The sequence below is a fragment of the Platalea leucorodia genome (assembly GCF_965183815.1).
Source record: "Platalea leucorodia genome assembly, chromosome: 16".
Classification (NCBI taxonomy): domain Eukaryota; kingdom Metazoa; phylum Chordata; class Aves; order Pelecaniformes; family Threskiornithidae; genus Platalea; species Platalea leucorodia.
Window position 1 is genome coordinate 12,571,781 of NC_138838.1, and position 22,110 is coordinate 12,593,890.

The 22,110-nt window shown below is 50.4% G+C and overlaps 1 protein-coding gene across 1 annotated transcript in view; it reads left to right on the forward strand.

Annotated features, from left to right (window-relative positions):
- Positions 1 to 10,617, forward strand: part of CRCP (CGRP receptor component) — a 32,918-nt gene extending 22,301 nt beyond the window's left edge. The window contains exons 5-6 of the mRNA XM_082327924.1: positions 663 to 720; positions 9,390 to 10,617. Of these exons, the coding sequence (XP_082184050.1) occupies positions 663 to 720; positions 9,390 to 9,533 (202 nt within the window). The 3' untranslated portion in view covers positions 9,534 to 10,617. The remainder of the gene's footprint in view (positions 1 to 662; positions 721 to 9,389) is intronic.
- The last annotated feature ends 11,493 nt before the right edge of the window (positions 10,618 to 22,110 follow it).

Consider the following 22,110-nt stretch of genomic DNA (forward strand, 5'->3'; position numbering starts at 1 on the left):
GCGTGGTGCCCAACAGTTGTAGAAACACAACGGAAAGGCAGATTTGCACGGGAACAGAGAGGAAGATACATTTTTGCTCAAAGATACGTGTTTAAATATGGCCTCAGCTCATTGTAATAATGCATGGGAAAATGCATTGGCCTAAAGCATATGGCTTGCAGAGAGTACATGTGACCAAGTGGTTTCAAGCTGATTTTTTTATAACTTTGGCATTTGCAGTGGGCTAAAAGAATAAACAAGTTACTGCTATTTGGCTGATGGATTGTAACCTCTTAGCTATGGTAATTGTTCTTGTGGTTGTGTGTTCATAGCAAAAGAGTCTGTGATCTTTGACAAGTTGTTTAGCATTTCTGTACAGCGTTAACCAAAGCAAGAGTGCCTGTTAGTTATTGCTTGCACAGTAATGACCTAAGGGCCTCCGCCTTGCCACCTTAGACCAGAGGTGGGGACAGCAGTATGTCCAAACACACAAGAAAGTACGGTATTTAAAATCTCAAATTATCATGGTGATTAAACCTCGCTGCAAACCCAGCCAGAATTATTCTTGGCAGTGGCGTTTCATCCCTAAGTTATCAGGAATGTATCTGCATCTTACCAGGCATTTGAAGGGATTCTCAAATTATACAGTAATGCGGATTGGTTTACGCTTTTCTTTTAACCAGGGCAGAAAAGCTCCAGTTGCTTAACCACAGGCCTGTGACGGCAGTTGAAATACAGCTGGTGAGTAACAATGCTCCTGACTGTTCAGAGCCTAAATGAAAGCAGCTTTAACCTTGAAGATGAATTGAATGATGACTTTCTCATGGTCAGTGATTGAATGTATCCCTTTATGCACATCTTTACATCGATGGTTTCAAATCCATTCTGCTTCCTCTCTGAGACCTCCTTAGAGACTTGCCCACCTTTCAGACAGATTCTCCTCCTCGCTTTGCTTCAGTGTCACGTACTGAACATGCCCAGTGCAGTCATTAACGGTTAGTTACAGCATTGCAAGCAAGAGTCTCTTTAACCTGAGTCTTTTTGCTGCGGCTCTGTAATCAAGTACTTCACTTTTTGACAGCTGTGATGACATGGTTGTTTTGATGGCAGGGTTTTATGTTGTAGGAAAACCAAACACGCTAAAAGGGAATGAGTAATGACTGACACAGAATTTTGAGCAGTGGTGCAGAATGGGAAATGGATATAAACAGCCTTTCTGATGGAAAGTAGCCGTTATCAAGCTGTTAAGCATAATTCTGATGTAAAGAGGGATTGTCGCAAAATAGAAATAGATGATTGTATTCTCTGAAGTATCTCCTTAGGAATACAAAATCCTGTGGTGATGAAGAGATTATTATAGTAAGGCTATTCTTTTAATAAAGATCTTCAATTAAGAACATCTGTTTACAATCTTATCCTGAAACCAAACTATGTAGTAACGGGATCGTATTTTGCTGCAAAAAAGGGGAGGATTAAAGAGGTAGCAGTAGGACTATTTTTCTTTTGTAGCCAAGGAGTAGACATTATAATGCTGACGGCGTCTCATAAAAGAATGCTTCTAGCTGAGGAATTAATACTGTGTTTTGCGATGGAAGAGATCAGTGTCAGTCATCGACCCAACCAAGAGCATTAAGGCTTCAGGAGTTTTGCGTAGGAAGTTAGTCATAAGCAATTATGTAGAGCCATCTCATACCTTTGTTAGCTTCATGTGCTTAGCCACAGCTTTATTATATTCCCATATAGGCCATATACTATCTTTTTTTCCCTTTTCTTCTTTAAATGCAATAATCTTTTGCTGCTTTCAGGTGACACTGTGGTTTTTTTCCTGTCTTTTCCCTCCTCCCCTCATTATCCTACCTAGTTCCTCATTATCTTATCTATCCATAAAATACTGAACATAGTTTTGCTCCTGTGTCATGTTTGAAGTCCAGGAGGTAAGTGTAAGAAATTTGGGCTTTTATATTAGAAGTCAGGTTTCTGTAGTGTCGTACTTTAGGTATACCAAAGTTTGTAATGTCAAAGTTCGATAAAAGTCATTGCTAAAACTTACAGAATCCAGATAGGAGACTTGAGTTCAGTGTCAGCCCGGTATTGATACATAACCCTTCTCTAATGATCAAAAGCAACCTGTGAAAAATGTAATATTCAGACATTTGGGGACGAGCCTGAATTTGTATCATCATGGAAGTACTGGGGATGCAGCTACTTCTGTTCCCTTGCGATACCCCTGTGATTCCCAGGGCAAGTTTCTCCAAAACTAGTACTCCGGTGAACTAGGTTGACTGGATTGTTAGCACTGTGTTAAATTAAGCCTCCCGAAAACTGCGGTACACTTACTCTTTCATCAAAGCACATCAAAGTCTTTTGAGCTCAATAATTGCTAGGAAAGTGCAGGCCGTTTTTGTTAGTGAAATACAGAGACTAGGAGCAATAGCAAGGAAATGATTTTGCTGTTCGATTGCTGTCTTGAATAATTTTGGTTTCTGGTGATGACAGGGGAAGGAGATTGCAGCAGTGCAATGTCTTTGAGCAGAGAAAACCTCTGCCTTCTCTGAGCATCTTTGAGTATAAAATAATGCAGCGCCGTGGAGGCTGCCAGCGTTTTCTTCTTCCGTGTCAGCAGGGAGAAGATTATTCATACGCAGATTTCGTGCGGGCAAGTCAATTCACTGCCGTTGGTGGATGAGAGGCAGCCCCCGGAGAAGTGAATACTAGGTCTAAAATTGCCTTCGTTTTCTTTTCGTTGAGCTTGCCCGTGCCGATAAAAGCTTTGAGTCACTCCTGGAACTGAAATCTGAAATAAATGATGATGAAAACTTCTGATCACTTCATATAATGTAGGCAAATCAATCTTATTTTAAAAAAGCCAGCTTTAAACAAAATGCCAAACAAGCTATCTCACTTGCTCAGATAGTTTTGATGTCTCAAACTTTTACTCAGTGTTGCCTGTCCACGGAATGGAGTCAAATTTACCTGATAGGCTTTTAGCAGCCGCTGTGAGAGGATGGTTGTATTTACTGCTGCACGTTGCTTTTTTGCCTTTCCAGCTTTTTGGTTTTTTACTTGCCCTCCATAAAATTCCCTGTCTTTAGTTGTACGCAAACAATAAATCAATTTTGATAAAATTTAAGCTAAAAAGCAAATTTATGTTGTGGCCTTCTGATCTCAAGTTCTTTTCTAAGTCTTTATGCATAAATTGCTGTAGTTATTCATATTTCTCTTTCTGGACTGTGTGCCAGGATTTATTTTCAAACAACAATAGCAACAAAAGGAGCATGAAATTCTAATTCGTATCCCACAGGGTAAGACACTGTACACATTGCAGCTCTCTTGACCTCCTGTTTTAATCTTTAACACGTGTTGTTCCTGGCTCAGTCATTCACAGAGGAGGAAAAAAAAGACGGTGATGTTGATCTAACCATGACAGTGGTCCAGCTTTACTTAATGCTGAACCGTGAGGGGTCTGAAGATTAAGCATCGTCTTTTCTAATTAACAAATTGCTCCACGTTCTTCTTTCTGAATGGAAAAGTAGATTTTAATTCTGTGCTTTTTAAAACTCGATTTCCTTCTCGGAGAGCTTTGTACCTTGTGATGTGTGATCTGCATAACCAGCCTTGCACGTTGTCTTTTATTATTGAATAGAAAATAATAATGTAAAGTATTCTTCTGGAAAATGGACGATGTTAGAGGATTTAAACATTTTATTGTCTCAACAATATATTTTGCTTCCCACTTTGCATAATTGGTTAATTATGTCTGAGGGACATTAATCCAATCATTTGGTCTTTTACTTTATTTCTTTTTCATGGGCTTTTTTTCTATTAGCGTGTTTGTGCTGAACAATTTCAAATTACTGCTCAAAGGAGGAAACAGCAGTCATTGTCTCATAAAATATGTACCTCCTACACTGGAGTTAAATTATGTGCTTGATAGCTTTGGAAGCGATCAGAACCCCAATTTCCTTTTGCTGTAGTTCACTGATTATTTTTTACATAGAGTTCTTAGCTTATTATTCAAATAACAATAGCTTTTAGCCCAAGGATTGTTCTGTTCTGTGATGCTGAGGTTTGTTACCCATCAAATATTACTTATCCTTGAGATGGTTTCTCAGTTCTTTCAGAACTTTTCAGGGTTCTTCAGTGTGGCTTTATTTTATTCTTCAGCATTTGCAGGGTCTTGTCATGTCTCAGGAGGCTAAATGAATAAACCTCAGCACTGAAAGCCTCAGAGAAGCCCAGCGAGGATGATGAAGTCTCTTATACTTTGCTTTTACTTGGGTAAGCAGAAAAGATAAAGTATGGTTATAATTAGGGAAAGCACGTTCCTAAAACGTTTGTACTTGTTTCAGTGAGTGAAAAAAAAAATCTAGACAAGTATGCATGTATGCCTGTGTTCGTATTTTGTGCTTACATGTGTACATGGTACTATGGACATACAGATTTGCACATTCATTTTATGAAGAAACGCTTCAATCTTTGAACGGCCTCAAGCTGCGCCAGGGCAGGTTTGGGTTGGGTATTAGGGAGAACTTCTTCCCCCAAAGGGCTGTCAGGCCCTGGCCCAGGCTGCCCAGGGCAGGGGCTGAGTCCCCATCCCTGGGGGATTTAAAAGAAGCACAGATGTGGGTTTAGCACAGATCAGGGACGTGGTTTAGTGGTGGGCTTGGCAGTGTTAGGTTTACGGTTGGACTCAAGGATCCTAAAGGTCCTTTCCAACCTAAATGATTCTATGATTCTATGAAATTATCTTGATAGTCAAGCTAGCTGTTACTTTCTGATTTGCCTTCTCGATAAATAAAATCTTTAAAAGCTTCTGAAGATGGCTTCCTGCCGTGAGAATTTATCATCAGGCTTTAGTGTGACTTACTGCTTAATGTAATTCTATTATTACATTCTGATTTGGCAATTATGGTTGTTTTGTTCCTCTGAGAAATTCATACATAGTGCTCAATTAAAAAAAGCTACTGTTAAAATGTGCAGCTGGGAAAGGCTGCATGGTAATAACGTATTCCACATACACATTTGTTTAATAAGCACGGCTCTGGTTCCCAGCAGCAGTTACGTTTCTGAGCAAGGCATCTGCCAGTGTTTAATTCTGCAGTTGACGAGCGATTTGTCTTTTCGTTCTCTTGCAGCAAGATTCAGTGATGGATGTTGGATGCATGTTTCGTTTAGAAAGCCCATGTGTGGATGTATCTGGAGAGGCAGAACAGAACTGGCATCCTTTTCTTGACGTACTCCCCATTTAGTAAATGTTTGCCTAATTTTAAGCTTCAAGTCCAGTTAAGTTAGTTGAACCTCTTGAGTACTTGAAATTAAGTCAATACATAAGCTGTGGCTTAACAGTTGTAGGTACAAGGTGCTTAAGCAGGTGAAAAATTGATTATTAGACTTCTAAATACAGGTAGCATTGCTTTCAAAGGTGGGCAGTGCAGTGGCTTCAGCTGCCGTCTGAATAATTTGTGTGTATTCCACAGTTCTGAAGATCTGGTTGTTTTTATCAGTAAGTTTATCAATAAAGTAAGAAGCAACTCTACGGACTCAGGCTTGAAAAGTCTATACTAGCTGCAGGGGGAACATGCCTCCTTTTTTTTAGCTGTAAGAGTTTTATGCCAATGAAGTTACCGAATAAAGTTTTCCTGCTTCCTTCCTTGATGCCTTCTTTGGTCATCTTGTAGGTTATATAGTTTAGAGCGTGAGCTGGGGGGGAAATGAAATGTGGCAATTGCTTACTGTAGGAATATATTGCAATCAGAGTTTAATAACTAACTGTTACTAGCTTGAGTGAAATAGAAGTTATTACTGAGGCCTGACTTGACCGGGTTGGTCTTGACCACGTAGTTGCATTTCATAGAGAATACAAACTGTGTACATGCATGAACGCCATCGATACGCTGGAACATTTGCTACAAAAACACGGTAGTTATTTTGGGATAGCATAGACTTGAATGCTGAAAAGCGGTAACAATTTAGGAGTTATTTAGTGCAAGAAGCAGCACAGCTGACGTGACTTACTGCCTTTCTCTGTGTTCATTTCAAGAAAACCCGTGCTCAGCCCTGCGAAGGAGACATGCTTGTCTTGCTGCACATCAGGGGGCTTTTCATCTATGAATTGTGTTACTGTAACGTTGTCCAATTCTGTTACTTGCGCAAACCCTGAATATTGAAAACGCACAGTTCAGCAGGGCTTTGGTTGACGATACCCTGCACTTCGCACGTGGCATCGTCTGTGAGGATAATCTACTTCCATTTGGGGTGTGTGGCACTGCCAACATAAACGTCTTATGTCATACGCTTATTAAAAACATTTGCATTTTTTTTCCTTAATGTAAACTTCGCATTCCTGACTGCTTATGGTTTGAATCTGTTGCTTGAGCAGTTTCAGCCAATTGCGAGTTAGGGGTTAGCACGGCTTTTTGATAGATATTTTTTCATACATTGGTAAAATTCTTCCTGGGAAAGTAGATACTTGAATACAATTGTTTCTTTTTGCCTCTTAGGCTTTTTCTTACACATAATTTCCCTTCTGAGCATCATAAAATTATTTCCTAGTACTACCAGTAGCAAAGGTATTTTGTCTTATAGCTGTAAATCAGAAGACTGTGCGAACATCTGCCGAATCTAGAACGAGCCTCTGAGTGACCTTCTCTTGCCCTTCGTACCTGTTTTCCTTAGGGTGGTTTCATTTGTCTCTTTATCTACATACTCTCTGTGCTTCATTTTTGAATTTTTTCATTTTGGTATGCTGCTTTGCTGCTTCGTAATTGCTTACGTCTTCATAAGTCGCTGCTCGGGCTGTTGCCCTGAAGAGTGAAAAAATTTGATTTTTAGAGCTTATGCGTTTGATCCTCTGAACTCTTGAATAGTATCACAGCAAAATAGCGCTGAAGCATCAACTTGAATAACAAGCTGTCCATCCTTCCAAATGTAGATTTTTGTCTGTCGGTAATTCCTGGTGAGAGCTGGCGGTGAGGATGCACGGCTATGAGGCACCGAGAGGTGAGCCGTTGGTGAATTTGCTACACAGTTTAAGGAATTACCACTTCTCCCTGGCAGAGACTACAGATCTGTCAACAGAAGGGAATTTGGAGCTGCTTTACCCGCTCCTCGGTGCAGTATCCGGCATCTTTCTTTAAAGATGCTTTTCATCTATAAAGATGTTCAATGAGACATCGGTTACAGCACCAATGCATCTGAAACATGAGAGACTCTTTTCTTTCGTTAGCTTTCTGGTAGAGTGTGATTTCTCGAACTGCCAGAGCCATCACCAGAGCTCATCCGTCAATGGCCCGAGCCGTGTCTGCAGTTTGTCAGTCCTGCAGGCTTGCGTGCTCAGCCCGTACAAATGACGGCATCGTGACTGTTCGTATTGGGAGTGAGGGCGTTGCTCCGGACCATGTAAGACGCGGTGATTAGACACTCGCTAAGTGTATTCTGCCTTAAATGCAGAAGTTGAGAAGAGTTGCTGCTGACCTGGAAGTCACTCTCTATTATCTCTTTAAGTTCTGATCGAATCCTTGTGTTTAACTCTGGCTACCTGAAGCAAGCACCTCAAGGAGAAAGCGTTTGGAGAAGAAAGGGAAAAGAGATGTATAGGGAGGGATAAAATCGAAATGGGGAAGAGGGGCGGACTTCATGTGATCCAATAAATCAAATCTAAACCGGGCAAGGTGCCATTTTTCTGAAGGCAGGAAAGCAGTGGGATGGTAGCGAACGCGGGAGACGTTGGCCGCTGAGAGATAAATCATTCTGCCTTAAGCGATATTGCCTGTCCAAAGGACGCGGGCTTTTTCTTTGTACGGTTCCTGCTGCTATGGGACTGTCCCCTTTAAAGTTCGATGTAACCATAATTAATAACACTATAATCCAGTCCAAAAACCAGGCTGATAATCTACAAAACTTAATAGCATAGGTCATCTGTAGAGTAATGGCTTTGTCAGCAGTATCGGCAGCAAAGTGTGTATTTACGCAGCGTAACGTACTTTATTGTATCGCGTTGGTGCTCCGAGGTAGGCTCATCAAGCTGCTGAGACCGTCACTGCCAAAATGCAGTCTAGCAGGCAATTATCCGATGCCACTTCAGTAGCTGCAGCAGTTGCTTACACAGAAGGGTAACGTTGGGGGGGTCTTTAGTATGTTTTAGCTCCTAGTGTATGGTAGAGCAGCTGGCGGTAGTGGGAGCCAGGGCTGTTTTTCAAGCCAGGGTCCTACAGCAGCTGTTGAAGTAACCGTAGTTGGAAAGCCACTGCACAGAGGATTTCATCCTTTGATCAGGATGGTCCCCAGAAACAGTCGCTTGCAAATGGATGTTTGCTGTCTGCCTTCATTACACGAGTGGATTCTAGCGTGCTTGCTTTCCTCTCGTCAAGGATCTGTGGATAACGGCTGATGAAGGATGATCGGATTGTGCAAAGAGGGCTCATAGGACATTGAAGAAAAAGGAAAAGTTAATTGAATATACCACTCTGCTTTTTAGAAGGCAAGATGCATCTGAATATCTGACAGTTGATAGCTAGAACTGATTAAACCTGTGTTGACTTGGAAGCATAATTAATATAAATCACCGCTCTTCAAAGGACATTTTAAAGGACTTTGTATAAAAAAGAAAATCTCAAACCCCGCAACCCTAATTGGTTTCATTTGCGTTTGAAGAGTTCATTTGGCTTGCCTTTCCAGGCCTCTGACAAGCTTTTCCTTTTAACAGCTGCCTCTAAAGTAGGGCAGTTGTTCTCACTGGTAGCAGTGATACAAGAGTTCCCACAGCTCCGCAGTGAGAGCAGGTCCCTAATTAATCTTACGGAATTTTATTGTTGATTCGTGACAGCATGTTTTGTGTTGCTCAGAGCTTTTGTATGCTTTTATATTCAGGAATCTTGCAATCTAAGTAAATTCCAATAAGGTATGGCTACTGTAGGATTGATGGCTTCCTTTATGGCCTCATTACTTGTAGTCCAGGTGCTGGATAAGATACCAAGGTTCAGGTAACCGCTGTCAGGCTATGTCGTTTCAGTTCTCGCAGGAAAGCACAGGAGCTTAGGGAAATCGCTCTGGAAGGCCGCTCTGCAGATGGGCTAAAGGAGTAGTCTGGCTCAGGACACTGACGCGTAGGTTGAGAGGGGCTTTAGGAGAAGTCAGGGAGGAAAGCCTGGCCTGAGTGCCGTGTTTTCCTTGTTGTAAAGAAAGCAGGGTCTCATCAAGGAGTGCCAATTGCTGTGGTTAACAATGGAGCTCTTCCTTCTTTTTTTAAATATTGTAAGAGTTCCACTTTGTAAAATGCTTTTGTAACGAGCTCAGACTATGTCTTGCATCCATTGAAAACAGTATTTCCCAATTAGTTGAGTCCTTCTGTTTGGAGCTGAGGAAGGAAATACGGATTTAACGATAACAACGGGTTGTTTTCTGACCTGCAGATGGTAGAAGAAAGCGAGGAAAGGCTGACAGAAGAGCAGATTGAGTCGCTTCTCCAGACAGTCACCAGTATTCTTCCAGGGGATCCAGAAGAACAACAGAGAGACTCGGCAATGGCAACCGAAGGCAAAGGTGACCAAGCGTAGGAGGCATCTAGACCAAAGCTGGCAACAATTTCGGCAGAAGCGAATCAGCTAATAATTTTCTGTTTTTTACTTGCTACCAGTTTAATCTTGTATTGGACATCATTGTAAATATGTTACAATTTTTATTACTCAGAGGTGATGAGGGAACCAATTGTTTACAAGAAAGCATGGAAAAGGACGCTATTGTTTTGGCGTTTTGTCATAAATGGTAGTAACAGAGTTTGTAATGTAGCCATCTGAGAAACTACGAGTCACGGAATCCGAAGCTTTTGTATTTTTTCCATCACCCATATAACAGCTGTACATTTGAATAGGCTTATATACAGCTGACAATGGTTTAATTATCACAGCAGTACTATAATTATAATTGCTTTCATATGCTTCTGAATTGCCCAACTGGTTTTCAGAGTACGGCCTAGAACAGAAAAGGGCTTGTGAAAAGGGCTGTTTTCGGGGGCCGGAGCAGAGGAGCGTACGAGAACCGCTTGGTGCCTGGCCAGACGCTTTCAGGTAGGCTGCTGGCGCCACGGAGCGAGGGGATCTGTTGGCAGCGGAGCTGTTCTCAAGGGCGTCTGACGGTCCCTACTTGATAAAGAGAGATCCAGATCATCAGCTAAATCGATATATTGCCACCGAAATCAGCTGAGCTGGACCAGCTTACGGCAGCTGGGGCTCTGGACTCGAACGTTAAGGCTCTTAGTAATACAAGCAGAAGAACAGTTAGGCGTGAGGGGTATGTTTTCCCTTTGAGCGTTTGCTCCCGTATTTATGTGTAGGCGAGGCACGGTCCTGCGAACGTGCCGTCGACCGTGGAATAAATGAATGAGGCAACACTGAAGTGAAGTCCCCGTCTGGTTTAGAAGAATGAGAATCAGTCCTGGTTGAAGCAGAATTTTCTGCGTACTGAGCTTTTTGTCCGATTAAAGATTTCAGGATCAAGTGTTTAATGTTGAAAGCATTGGCGATTATAATAAATCTTTTGGATATATACATAAAGTCATGGGTTACACATGGCACTGGTTTTACGATTCTTCTATAATTATTATAATGGAAATAGAAATAAAGTTTGGAGTACGTCCTGGGAATTTTGTGGCTTATAGACAAGATGTCAGACACTCTGATTCAAAGTCTTCCCCCCTTCTGTCATGGCTTTATTTTGTGTTCTTATACAAAGAATTTACACTTTATGAGCTTTAGTTGTGCTTTATACGAAAGGGAGTGATAACTTCCAGTGTCGGGGGATTTATGATATGCATTTCCGTGATGTTTTAAGCTTCTTTGATGTTTGGAGAGGAAAGGAAATTACCAAAAAATACATTTGTTAGCTCTTAAACATAATTTATCTTACATTAAATGCATTCCAAGGCTGAAGACTACAGGTGTGTTTTTGACCAGGTAAGTATAGTATTAGAGGGGAAAAGTCCTTGGTGGTTTTTGTGATCCATCAGTCTACATTTTCTCTCTAAATGGGCAACAAAACAAAAGAGATGAGTAGATCGTACCACGGAATGGTGTGAAATTAATTTTAAAATTAGCATTTTTACCCTTAGCAGTCACTGGTGGTGTTTGACGTCCTGTGGCCTTGGGCTGCAAGTGTTTACGTTTTTAGCTGTCTTCTTTTTCTAAAATTAAGTTACTGAAGCATGTTCTAAACTTATGAAAAGCAGATGGAAGCAGATCGCGAGTCTCTTTAGCCAGCAGGAATATTTTAGCAGATCTCTGAAGTGGGATGTTCCGTCCTGGGAGTTGCTGATCTGTTATCGTAATGGATTTCTGCCAGCATCCATGTTGTCTGCTGGTGTGCGCATGTTGTAGCAGATACAAGAACCCGTTCACTTGCTATTGTATTAAACCTTTTTATCAAAATCAATTCCAGATGGATACATATATTACACTTGTGCAAATGCAGGGATAGCTTGTTCAGTCTCAATTAAGATACGTAAACTGTATTTTCCCTAAAATTGCAATACTGAGTAACATTTGAAGGGCTCGAGGATTTCGACGTCTGCGTTACATCAAGAAATCCTGTTTAAATCCGCTGTGCTCTCTGCCCGTGGAAGCGCAGGTGAGGGATTGCTCTGGCCCACAGCAGGTTTCGCCTTGTGCTGTTTACTCTCGGGCGCCTTCTTTGGAAACCCGAGACTCAAACAATTTATGGAAAGCAAATGTCATCTCGCTTATGTGATGCCATTTTTCCAGTGCCCTCTATATTACATAAAAGACCTGCCTGTCTCCCAAGGCTGCGTTTTGTTTTCTTAACTAATCAGTCCCTAATGCAGTACATGTACTCTGCTGGTTCTCTTCAAGGAGACAAGACGGCACGGAGAGAGCGGCCCTCGGGTGCGCCCTGCGTACAAGAAGTACGTGCGCGTGGGGCACTTGAAAGCTCGGTCCCTGATTCTGAGAAGAAAAGGGCAGAGTACTCAACGCTTTCTGAACGTTTAAGAAGTGCGTATCTTTAGCTTTCGCGTTCCTTGTGCGTTCCTCGCTTTTATTCCGTGTCGCGCATTTGGATCTTGGCGGATTGGCGGCTCCGCTTGTGGCAGCGCTGGTGCTCGTCGCTCTGGGAGAAAGGGGCAACGAGCCGCCAGAATTCCTCTGCTGTTTTGATGCTTTAAAATACCTGGGCTTTCTCCGCTCATAAATTCAAGCCCATGAAGGCCAGCTTTCTCTAGGATTGTTTGGCATCGTTCTCTCGCTGGAGAAGTTTTATTGGCAAGAAGTTTTGTTGTATGGGAGGAGAAGGAGCTGCCGCTCCTGCCTGGCGGTGCTCTGGTGCTGGGAAGGGGGAGTCGATGCACTGGAAGGAGAGGTGTCCGCAGGGAATGCCGTAGGAACGCGGGCAATCCCCGCCGATGAGCGGGGCGGCCGTGCGGGCGGCCGGGCTGCGCGCGAGGCTGCTGCCCGCCGCTGAAGTGGGGAATCGGACAAGCCCCCCTTTCCCGCAGGGAGCGCGGCGCGTTCTGTTTGCCTGTACGCGTGCGGCGTGTTTGCTGGATACGGTGTGGAGCCTTGGTTAGAAACAGCAAACCCCGACTGTTTGGCGTTCTGGTTTTCTTCTGAAGCAGGTTTTCTTTTGGGCGGGTTTTCTTCTGAAGCAGGGCTTTAAACGACCTTGAAGTAGGACATTGAAATGGCATCCAAGCCTACTGCGTCAGCGTGCTGCAAGGGTTAACTGACATCTGCAGAGTGTCTTGACCTTTAAAAGTGTTTATCCAAATGTTTTTAAAAAGGTCCTGTCATGAACAGTGCTGTGTATAACTCTTCACTTACTGAAATCTCTACCGGTCATAGGCAAGCTATTGGTTTTGAAGTCAACCAAACTGGGCCGATTTACGCGGGTTGAGAATCGTGCCCTACGATAATCAACCCGTCCCATCACGATACGGCGTCGGGGAGGGACGCCCGCGGCTGCTGTAATCCTGGCAGACCCCGGACAGATGCAGAATAACCGAACTGGACGTATCCTCGAAACTGTCGTACCTCCGGAGAAAGAAAGTCGAGAAGTGCAACCAGAAGGCAGGGGAGCCGGGGCGGAGGGCGGCCAGCCTGTGCCCCGGCGCAGATCCCTGCTGCCCCCAGACCCTCCCGGGGCCCGCTCGGAGGGAGCGGGCTGAGCTGCCGCTGCCGAATCCCTGCTTTGCTCTTCACCCCCTTGGAAATACGGGTTTCTCCCAACGGATAGCCGAAGGGGCAAGACCTGGTTGACCCTGCTTGAGCCGGGGGGGCTGGACGAGGTGATCTCCAGAGCTCCTGTCCAGCCCCGCTGTTCCCGTCCGTCTGCTTTCCCTTCCTCCTGCCGTGGGCTCGGGACGTTTCGTTTGCTCGCTAGCGCAGAGGCGAAGGCCGCTCTCGTCACGAGCTGCGGCACCGCGGACGGGGGGCTTCTCCCTTCCCCCCGCCCGTCCGTGCCCGCTGCAGCGCGGCCCCCTCGCAGGCGGGTGCTCGGGGCTCTGGCGCGGCGCAGATGCCTTATTTCTGGGATGCTGACAGAGAGAAGGGGACGGTCTCGCGAGGGTCGCAGCAGGGTTTTGGGGTGTGCCTGCGGTTTCATCCCAGCCTGAAATGGGAGTTTGTGAAGTTGCTGTGCGCTAGCAGCGTCCTGCCCGGTGGAGCTACGCCGGCGAGGTGAGTCTGCTCCCAAAGAGGCTCCTCCGGTTTGAAGGATGCGTCCCAGGATGCTGCGGGGGTTAAGGCGGTGTTCCAGTGGGATCTTAAGCACTGTTTACTCTTGTGTTTTGCTTAATGTTACTCCGTGGGCTGAATTAATCCATGGTGCCTCTGCTGTCTTAAACTTGGCCCAAAATACAGCAGCATTCACTCGCTGACACTGGCTGCGCTCGGCGCCTCTGAGTCAAGCCACGGGTGAATTGACCCAGCCCAAACCGGGATTATTCTGGATCCCAGGTTTGAAACGCACACGTCTTTCTGTATTGCAGCTCCTATGATTAACCTTTTCATTGCCTGTGCCTCCCTGGGGTGGCAGCTCTGCCACGGCACCGTACGAACAGCGCGTTCCGTATCCCAGAAAACGCTTCGCTTCCCAGGCGTGAAATCCGCTTCCCCGTCTTTGGCCATGGGCTTCGAAGCATTGCTCTCCCCCGGGAGCTGCTGCTGTTCGAGGACTTCTGAAGCGCGCGGGGCTTTGGCAGGGCCGAGGGGGAGCCTGCGCACACCTCGGCTCGGCCAAGACCGGGCTTTTCCCACTTTGCTGTTTTCCAGCCGCGGGCCGTGGCCAGCCCTTTCCGCCTGTGCCTGGTACCAGCCCCCCGAGCGAAGGCGTTGGCAGGCTGCTCCAAAAGACGTACTGCAGGAGCATGAAGATGACCTTTCATGCCTGAAAACTTGCCTGGTTTTTGCAACTGTACCAGTCGGTCTAAATAAGAGATAGCGCCTGGCCCTGCGAGCTCTGCCTCGCTGATAAGAGCATCTGTGGTTACTATGAAATGTTCCTGGTAGCTGGGAAGGACTCATGGAAATATCTCAGCCGACTCCGCTCCCGCGCAGGCAGTGATGCTCACGACTTAACCGCCCGGCCGGCAGCAGCAGCTGCCTCGTCGTGCTCTGACCCACAAAAATAAAGCCTTACATTTAAATCCGAGCAAGAACTATCCTCCCTTTAGGAGGAGACGGTGACCGGGCAGGGAGTAAAGCTCAGCTCCTGCTGTTCCCGGCGGTCAGGTCTTTGTCCTCGGCCATTTGTTTCCTTTCGGCAGGTGAGCGGCGCTGGGTGGAAGGCGCGGAGCGGGCGGCGGCGCGGCGGGAGCGGCGGCTCTGTCCCGGCCACGGGAGATGCCCGGGGGACGGGTGCTGGGTCGCGAGGTGCAGGTGGAGAGGGGGCCGCGTCGCAGGGCTGGCGCCGGCCACCCTGGGCGCTCGCCCTTGGGTCTCTCCCACCCCCAGCAGCGAGAGGAGAGGAGAGCCATACGGTAGCTTTGGAGCCAGGCTCAGTCAGCAAGCGCCAGCTCTGCCACCGGCCCGTGGCCTTGGGGAAGTCGTTTCTCTTCTCTCTGCCCTGATTTCTTCTTCGGCCAAAGGCCATTATTTTTCCCCGAAGGCCTCGGGACCCTCAGGTGAGCGGCCAGCTGGGCAGGGGCAGGGCTGTCGCTCGGGGCTTGCGGCGAGGCTGACAGCAGGAGCGCTGCCCGAGGGCTTGGGGGAGATTTTTGTGCGTCCTGACAGCTCAGGGAGCCTTCTCTACTAATAACTACAGAGCTGCTGAGGAGGCTGCAGCCCTCGGCTTTTCCCGCGCGCTGCCGTGACCGCGGCCCCGTCCTCCTGGACGCGTGGGTGTCCGCCATGCTCGCGGGCTCTGCTGGGGCTGTCCCCTTCCCGCGGCGGTCCCCGCGTCACCGCGTACTTGCGTATCTGCAGTGAACCCTTGGAGGTTGCTTGTTGCAGGGGGTCGAGTTGGGAATTTCACGGGACGAGGAGCGCCAGACTTCTCAGCCTCGCGTGCCCAGGACTTACCTCGCCACGAAGGCACGTCCTGCATGTGCTGCACGTCGTTCCCGGCGCTTGTAGCAGAGATAAGAGGGAGCTGAACTGCCTGAACCGTGACTTTCTAAGGAAAACATCTGCGCTTTTGATTTGGGCACAAGATCAAGTCTGAGGATGGAGCGGAGCCATGACGCCAAAGGAGAGCATTCCCTTGCGCGTGGGCTGCCGAGCGTCGCGGGGCCGGCGGCCGCGTCCCCTGCAGCAGGGGAAAGTCATGCTTTCCAGAGAAGCAGCTAATTTAAATTATTTAATGGCAAACGGAGGTTTCTGCAGGAAACCTAGATTACACAGGTTCCTCTTGTGTTTAAAATGCAGTCGTGGGGGCAGATGCTGAGCTGGCGTAGACGGACGTTGCTCTCCCGACCGTGGTGGCACAACGGCAGCGTGTGCAGGAGCATCCGTGGCGAGGAAAGCGTGGGGGGGGCAGCGCTCGGCCTCATCCCAGCGAGAGCGCTGGCAAAGGGCGACGGGGGGACACCACCACTGGCCTCTGCATCGCGAGGAGTCGGCGGGGAAGGGCCGGTTTGTGCCCCAAAGCGAGCCCCGCGGTAGCGCCGATGTGGGGCCCTGGGCGGGGAGGTGGGAGGAGCGGGGCAGGGAGCAGGCAGCTGGAAAGGCACCGCGAGAATGAGCAGCGAGTACCAAAACGAGCATCGTGCCTCCTCCTCACCTGGGAGAGCGATGCCTTGGGGCGATCGGATCCTTCCGTAAGGACGCTGGTTCCTCCCCGCCAGCTTGATAACCCAGCGCTCCCGATGCCGGGCTGTGGGATAGGGGATTGGGATCCCTGTTCCCGGGTGGGATCCTGTAAAAGGGGAGGGGGTTTGGGCCCCGGCCGGCAGGGGACAGGTTGGCCTTGGGATGTTAAAGCTCTTTCGAATATTTCAACAGCAGCTTGGATGCATCCAACCCCCACCCCAGATGAGCCCAGGGAATTCTCTAAAGAAGCCCAAAGCACCCTTAAAAAACCACAAGTGATGTTTTGTAGCCTTCCCGGGGAGAGGCCGGCCGTGTCGGCCCCCTTCCGAAAGGCTGCTATTGAGGCGCAGGTTGGGACCCAGCCAGCGGCCCGCAGGGAGTCGATGGCAGCGTTGTTTAGGTTGGAGCTGCCGAAGATGTTGACAGAGAAAATATTTTCTGTTCCCACAGAAAGAAATCCCGCTGCAAAGTTTTTATTGAGCAAAAAGAAATGCTTGTGCTGAAAAAATCAGAGCTGTGGCCAAAGCACAACTAAAATGCAGCGAGCACTTAGGAAACATGTGTTATCCCCAAGAACCCTCGCTTGCCACGAGCAAGAGTCTCCCCGCACATGTTGCTTAAATTAATTTCTCTTTGCATTAAGGATCTTTATTTTATTAACTTTAGTGTTTATAAAAACAATCCTCAAAGGTAGCTGCGATGCTGTTAAAGATAATTAAAACAAAGGCAGCCTGAGAACCAGCCAAACGGGATGAGCGAACCTCTGAAAGAGAAGGGAAAGCCAAAAAAATCCTCGCGAAGGGCTCGATGCGAGTAGGAAAGCTGGGAAGGGAGCTGCAGGGGGGCTCGGACGCCGCAAACGGTCGCAGCGGGGCCGGGCGCCCGGCGGGACCGCGGCTGTGCTGGCCGGTACGGGGGGACAAAGAGCATCCCCAACGGCTCTCGCCAGCGTCTGCCACCTCACGGCAAGGCCGCTGGGGCACGCGCTTCGCGGGAGCGCCGGAGACGCCCGGCACCGAGGTCCCTGGCCGAGATGCGCTTTCCCCCATGGCCAAACCTGCCGCGGGGGCTTCTCCTCGCGGCCACCTGTGAAACGGTGCTGACGGTGCATTTTTATGCAGCCACCCGGGTCCGGCTGCAGCGTGGTTCCGCCTCGCCTGGCGCCCAGCCCCTGCAGGCTTTGCAGCGCTGTTGGATAGCCTGGTTTATTTTAGCCTTTCCCTGCTCCCTTGGCTGGGCACCGGGCTGTTCCAGCCGTGCTGGAGGCTGCTGGCGAGGCAGCGCTGGGCGCAGGAGCGGGCCGCTGGCACCGGTGCCTTCGGTCGCTCCAGATGGGCTTCGGCGCTGAGCGCGAGGGCTTGCTCTGCCGATGTGGTTTAAAGCCCTTGTTTGTGCATCCCACCCCCCGTCCCCTGCTAACGGAGAGCTTCGCTGCCCGACCGCTGCGTGCATTTAGTGCTTGGCCCCGCTGGGCTCCCACTCGGGCCCCTGCCGAGCCGCGAGAGAAAAGCTGGCAAGAATCACCCGGCCCTTTTCTTTTATGGGGCCAGGCAGAAACTTCATTGTTCATTGGGGAAGAAAAAAGGAAGAAGAAAAAAGAAAAAAACCACCCAACGCAGCTATTTTGCGAAGTCCTCCACCTCTCACCCCAAAACATCCCCACCGTTGGTCTCGCTGGGGACAGGGGCGCAGCGTGGCCACAGCCGCCCCGTCGCTTCGCAGCCAGCCCCGGCTGCAGGACCGCGACGTCCAGCGTGAGCCGGGGCAGCAGCGGGGCCGCAGAGCGAGGCTTAACCTGGGAGAGCAGCGGGGGGGGACGGGGATGAGCGCACACCGTCAGTCCCCGCTGGAAACGAGTAACCGGGCGTCTTCGCCGCCGCTGCGTCGGCGTTGGGTTGCTGCGGCACGTCAGGACCTGGTACGTCGGCATCTCTGCAGCGGGGCGATTCCGCTGCCAGTTTTGCTCTTTACGCGCCGGCTGGCTTTTTCCTTTCAAAAGCTACGGCACTGAAGCGTGCGTCGGCTGCTGCTCCTGGAGCTCGGGGCGTTTCTGCGGCGCCTCTGGAGCGTTTGCTCTGCCGCGTGCTGGCGGCGGAGGAGCCGGCGGAGGAGCGGTTTCTCGCTGGGCTTTGGCCCGGCCCCAGTCTCTGACCCCTGCAGCACTTACACGAAATCAAAGGTAAATATTCGCTTTACCCAGAGATTTGTTAGCCCAGGGGTTTCCATGATGGGGTCAGGGCGTCGGGTGGGGTCTGCCATCCCTGAGTGGGCGATGCCTCAGTTAACCCAGCCTGTTCTCCCAGGGATGGGCCGTGGGGGCTGCAGAGTGCTGGGGACGGAGAAGGTCATGTTAAGCTCGAGATGAAACCCCCTGCCCCGGCGGGGAGCTGCCCTCCGGCCACGGAGAGCTCTGCCCATCCGCGAGCCCCCGGGATGAACCTCCCCCTTCGCCCCAAGCGCTCGCCCTTCGCTCCGCCACCGAAAGCTGCGGATCCCTGGCGGCGGCAGGGCCAGCCCGGCTCCCTGCCCTCGCCTCTCGCCCCGCGCTGGTCCCCGCGCCTCCTCCGTCGCGGGATGGCAGCTCGGGGGAGCAAATCCCTTTTGTTACAGACCAGATGCTGTCGAGAGAAAGGCAACCAAAAGTAGGAAGTCTGAGCTGTTGACATTACCCAGCTCAGCAAGGAGTGCGGGGGTCTCTCCCAACTCTTCCCACGCTTTATATATGCATATATTTATAGAGAGTGAAAGTTAACCCCTGGAGACATGCTAAGGGCTGTAAAAAAAGTGCTCTGTTGGACTAGAGACATTTTTGCCAAGTCTAAAAGGACCTTCAAGTTTGCTGCTCCCCGCGGAGGAGGGAGGGCATCAGGCGGGAGGGACCCGAGGGTTTTTATCAGCAGCTGTGGCCCAAGCGTCTGCTCCGGCGCCGGGCTGAGGGCGCCTGTCAGCAGATTTAAAATGCTATTTTTTTGTTAATGAGATGTGTTCAGTTACCCGACTGCCCCGGGATGGGACAGTGATGCGTGGTGAGCTCTGAAATGTCACGGCTGGGCAGAAAGCCGGCGGGCTTTGGGGCAATGGGCAGGACGAGCACCTTGGTGCCTCTGCAAGTGCCATCCCGGTCCCCATCCCAACGCCTTGGGCACCCGGCGTCCCTTGTCCCATGGGGAAAGCCGTCGGTGCCACCACAATGGGGCTCGCCTTCTCGGGCGCTTGGGCAACTCATCTGCAAAGGATTATTTTCCCCCTTTTGTAATGTTCCCTGATTTCCGTAGCGAGCGCCATGGCGAGGCAGCGCTGAAGGCTTCCTCGGGGCGCGGCAGGCAGCGGGCGGCCGGGAGGGAGGGCGAAGGAAGCGCCGAAAACGCCCACTCAAAACCCGGCGGGACCCAACCGCCTCCACCCCGCAGGTCTGCTCCTTCGCCGCCCAGCAAAGCCCGTAAAACCCCGGACGCTGCTGCTTCCAGCTGCCCTCGCCGCAGCGGCCGGGGGTGGAAACGGGCAGCTTTGGGCCAATTTAAACATTTTCCCTTTTCCTGTGCAGCGTCCTGCCCCAGGCGTGGGCCCAGCGGAAAGCTGCCTCTTTCCCAGCCCTGCGGGGCTGCTCCGGGTGGGATGGGACCCCCCGCCCGCCTGCCGCCGCCTTGGGTGAGCCCCCAGCGGTTGAAGCCACCGGAGAAGGTGGCTCGAGCGCTGCGGGTCTTGCACTGGAAATGACCCCAAAATGCTCCTCTTGCTCCAAAAAGCTGGCGGAGGGCGGCCACGGGGTCTTCCAGCCCCGCTCCTGGGACGGCCGTGGGCTTGGCTCGCAATCACTCTCCTCTTTTAATATTGCAGGGTAAGATGAATGCTTGAATTTCCCATTTCTGGGAGGAAACCGAGGTAGCACTCGGCAAGGCTTGCAGCGGCTTTATGGTGAAAGTCCCGGTTAATGCCTCAGACCGGCTGCAGGCCGTGGCGGTGCGCCGAGCTGCCCAGGGCCTGGCACCGAGCCGCGGCCGTCGGCACAAGCCGGAGGCAGGGATGTTGCCCCCAGCCCTGCAGCAGTTTCAGGGTCGGTGTGTAACTTATCCCGCGCGGCGATGAGCAGCGTACCAGTATCCAGTGTTATTCTGGTGAAATACCATTTCTCCCGTTCAGCCTTGTTGCGCAGGGTTGATGCGCTTTGCCCAGGCGAAGCTTTGCTCTGCAGATGTGGGTGCGGGGGCAGGAGTTGCTTGGACGGGGGCCTGCGCGCGTAAGGACGAGCAATTGCTGCTTTCTTACCTGTTTCCCTTGTGCACGGATGCTGGGAGTGGCTCAAAAGGCGACTCCAGCCCCGAAATGCCCTGCGGCCGGCGCCCCGGCCCTCGCGGCCGCGTGCGGGAAGAGCTGCCCGGGGCGAGGACCGCAGCGGGCACCAGCCACGAGCGGGGCAGGTCCTGCCCTAAGCCGGCCCGTGTCCCAGGGGAATTCACTGCCACCCACAGCAGCTCTCCGGGTTTCGTCAGGGCATCGGAGAGCGAGGTCCGACCCCAGGCTCCAGCTCATCTCTAGTGCCCAACGCACCGAGAAAGCCTGCGATTCACTCCGAAACCTATGATCGACTCTACCAACGCTGCTACTTCATTATTTAACCTCCAAATGTTGCTTCTTCCTCTTTGGACTCTGAGTTTTGAGCTTTTCCCAGCCTTGTTCCCAGCCTTTCTGCAGCTCCGGGAGCTGGAGCCTTCCCTCTGGTGCCAGCTGGGCTGGTGGTGCTGGACCTGGTGCTGGGCTGGTGGTGTCGGGCCGGGAGCGGGGGCTCCGAGGAAAACCAAAATATTGCGAGACCGGCGATGAAGAGGGGAGCTGGCAGGAGCGGAGGGAGGGAGGCTGCGGATTCTGCATTTTTTGCCGGGGCCTCAGCAGAGCCCAATAGTTAATCATTAAAATATGCTTATATGTAACTAATCTCTGCAGGACAATGAACTGAGAAATTGTTTAATGCAATTTAAATGGGTCATAGTAGTCACTATAATAAGTGTGCCTCGAGCCAAGGGGAGCTATCAGGCTCCTATCAAAGCGGGTGGGGAAGAAATAGCAGCTGGTGGGAAGGGAGCACCAAAGACCCGATGCGGGTCCTGAGCCGCCTCCCGACGTGCGGAGATCCTTCCCATCTGCCTGAAATCAGGCTCCAGCTCCGGGCTGAGCCCTTCTTCAAATATCGGTGAGCCCTTCGGCGGTCAGTGGCTGCGGTGGGACGGACGGGGTCTGCCCGGAGCCAGCGCTCGGGGCCGCGCCATCTCCTCCGCTGCCAGCGGGGCCCAGAATCGCCCATTTAAGTCTAAAAAGGTAAAATTCAGCAGTGCCGTGAGTTGGGGGCTGTGTCGCTCCGGTCAGGGGTGAGCGGGATGCTCTTCCACGAGGTGGGGCGGACCCGGCGGCAGCGGCTGGTTTTGGTGAAACCCCGTTTGGGTTTGCAGTTTTGGAGATGTGACGGCGTTTGCAGCGGTACCACGGCGTTGTCCTGTGGGGACACGCAGCACCGAGCGGGCGCTGCTGCCGGGGGTTTGCAGCAGCTCTGCAAGGGGAATGGAGGGGGAGAAAAAACGAATGGAATGGATTTTAGTGGACTTTGATCGGCCCGTGAGAGGGATTATATCAGCCAGGCGCTTTGTGAGCTGACCCCGACAGCTCTCTGAAATCACGTCCTGCGAGCTCGGCGCTGCGCTCCCGGCCTTCCCGCTGGCGCGTTCCGGCTGCGTCCCTGTCACCGCTTGCGGCCCCGCGGGCCCGACGCGCCGGGCGCTGTCGGGGAGCGCAGCTGAGGCCCTCCAGCACGGCTGGAGGGAGAAGTGACACTGAGCTTTCTGCCAGCCGTGCTGCCTGCCTTAAAATACCCCAAAGAGGTGTTAAG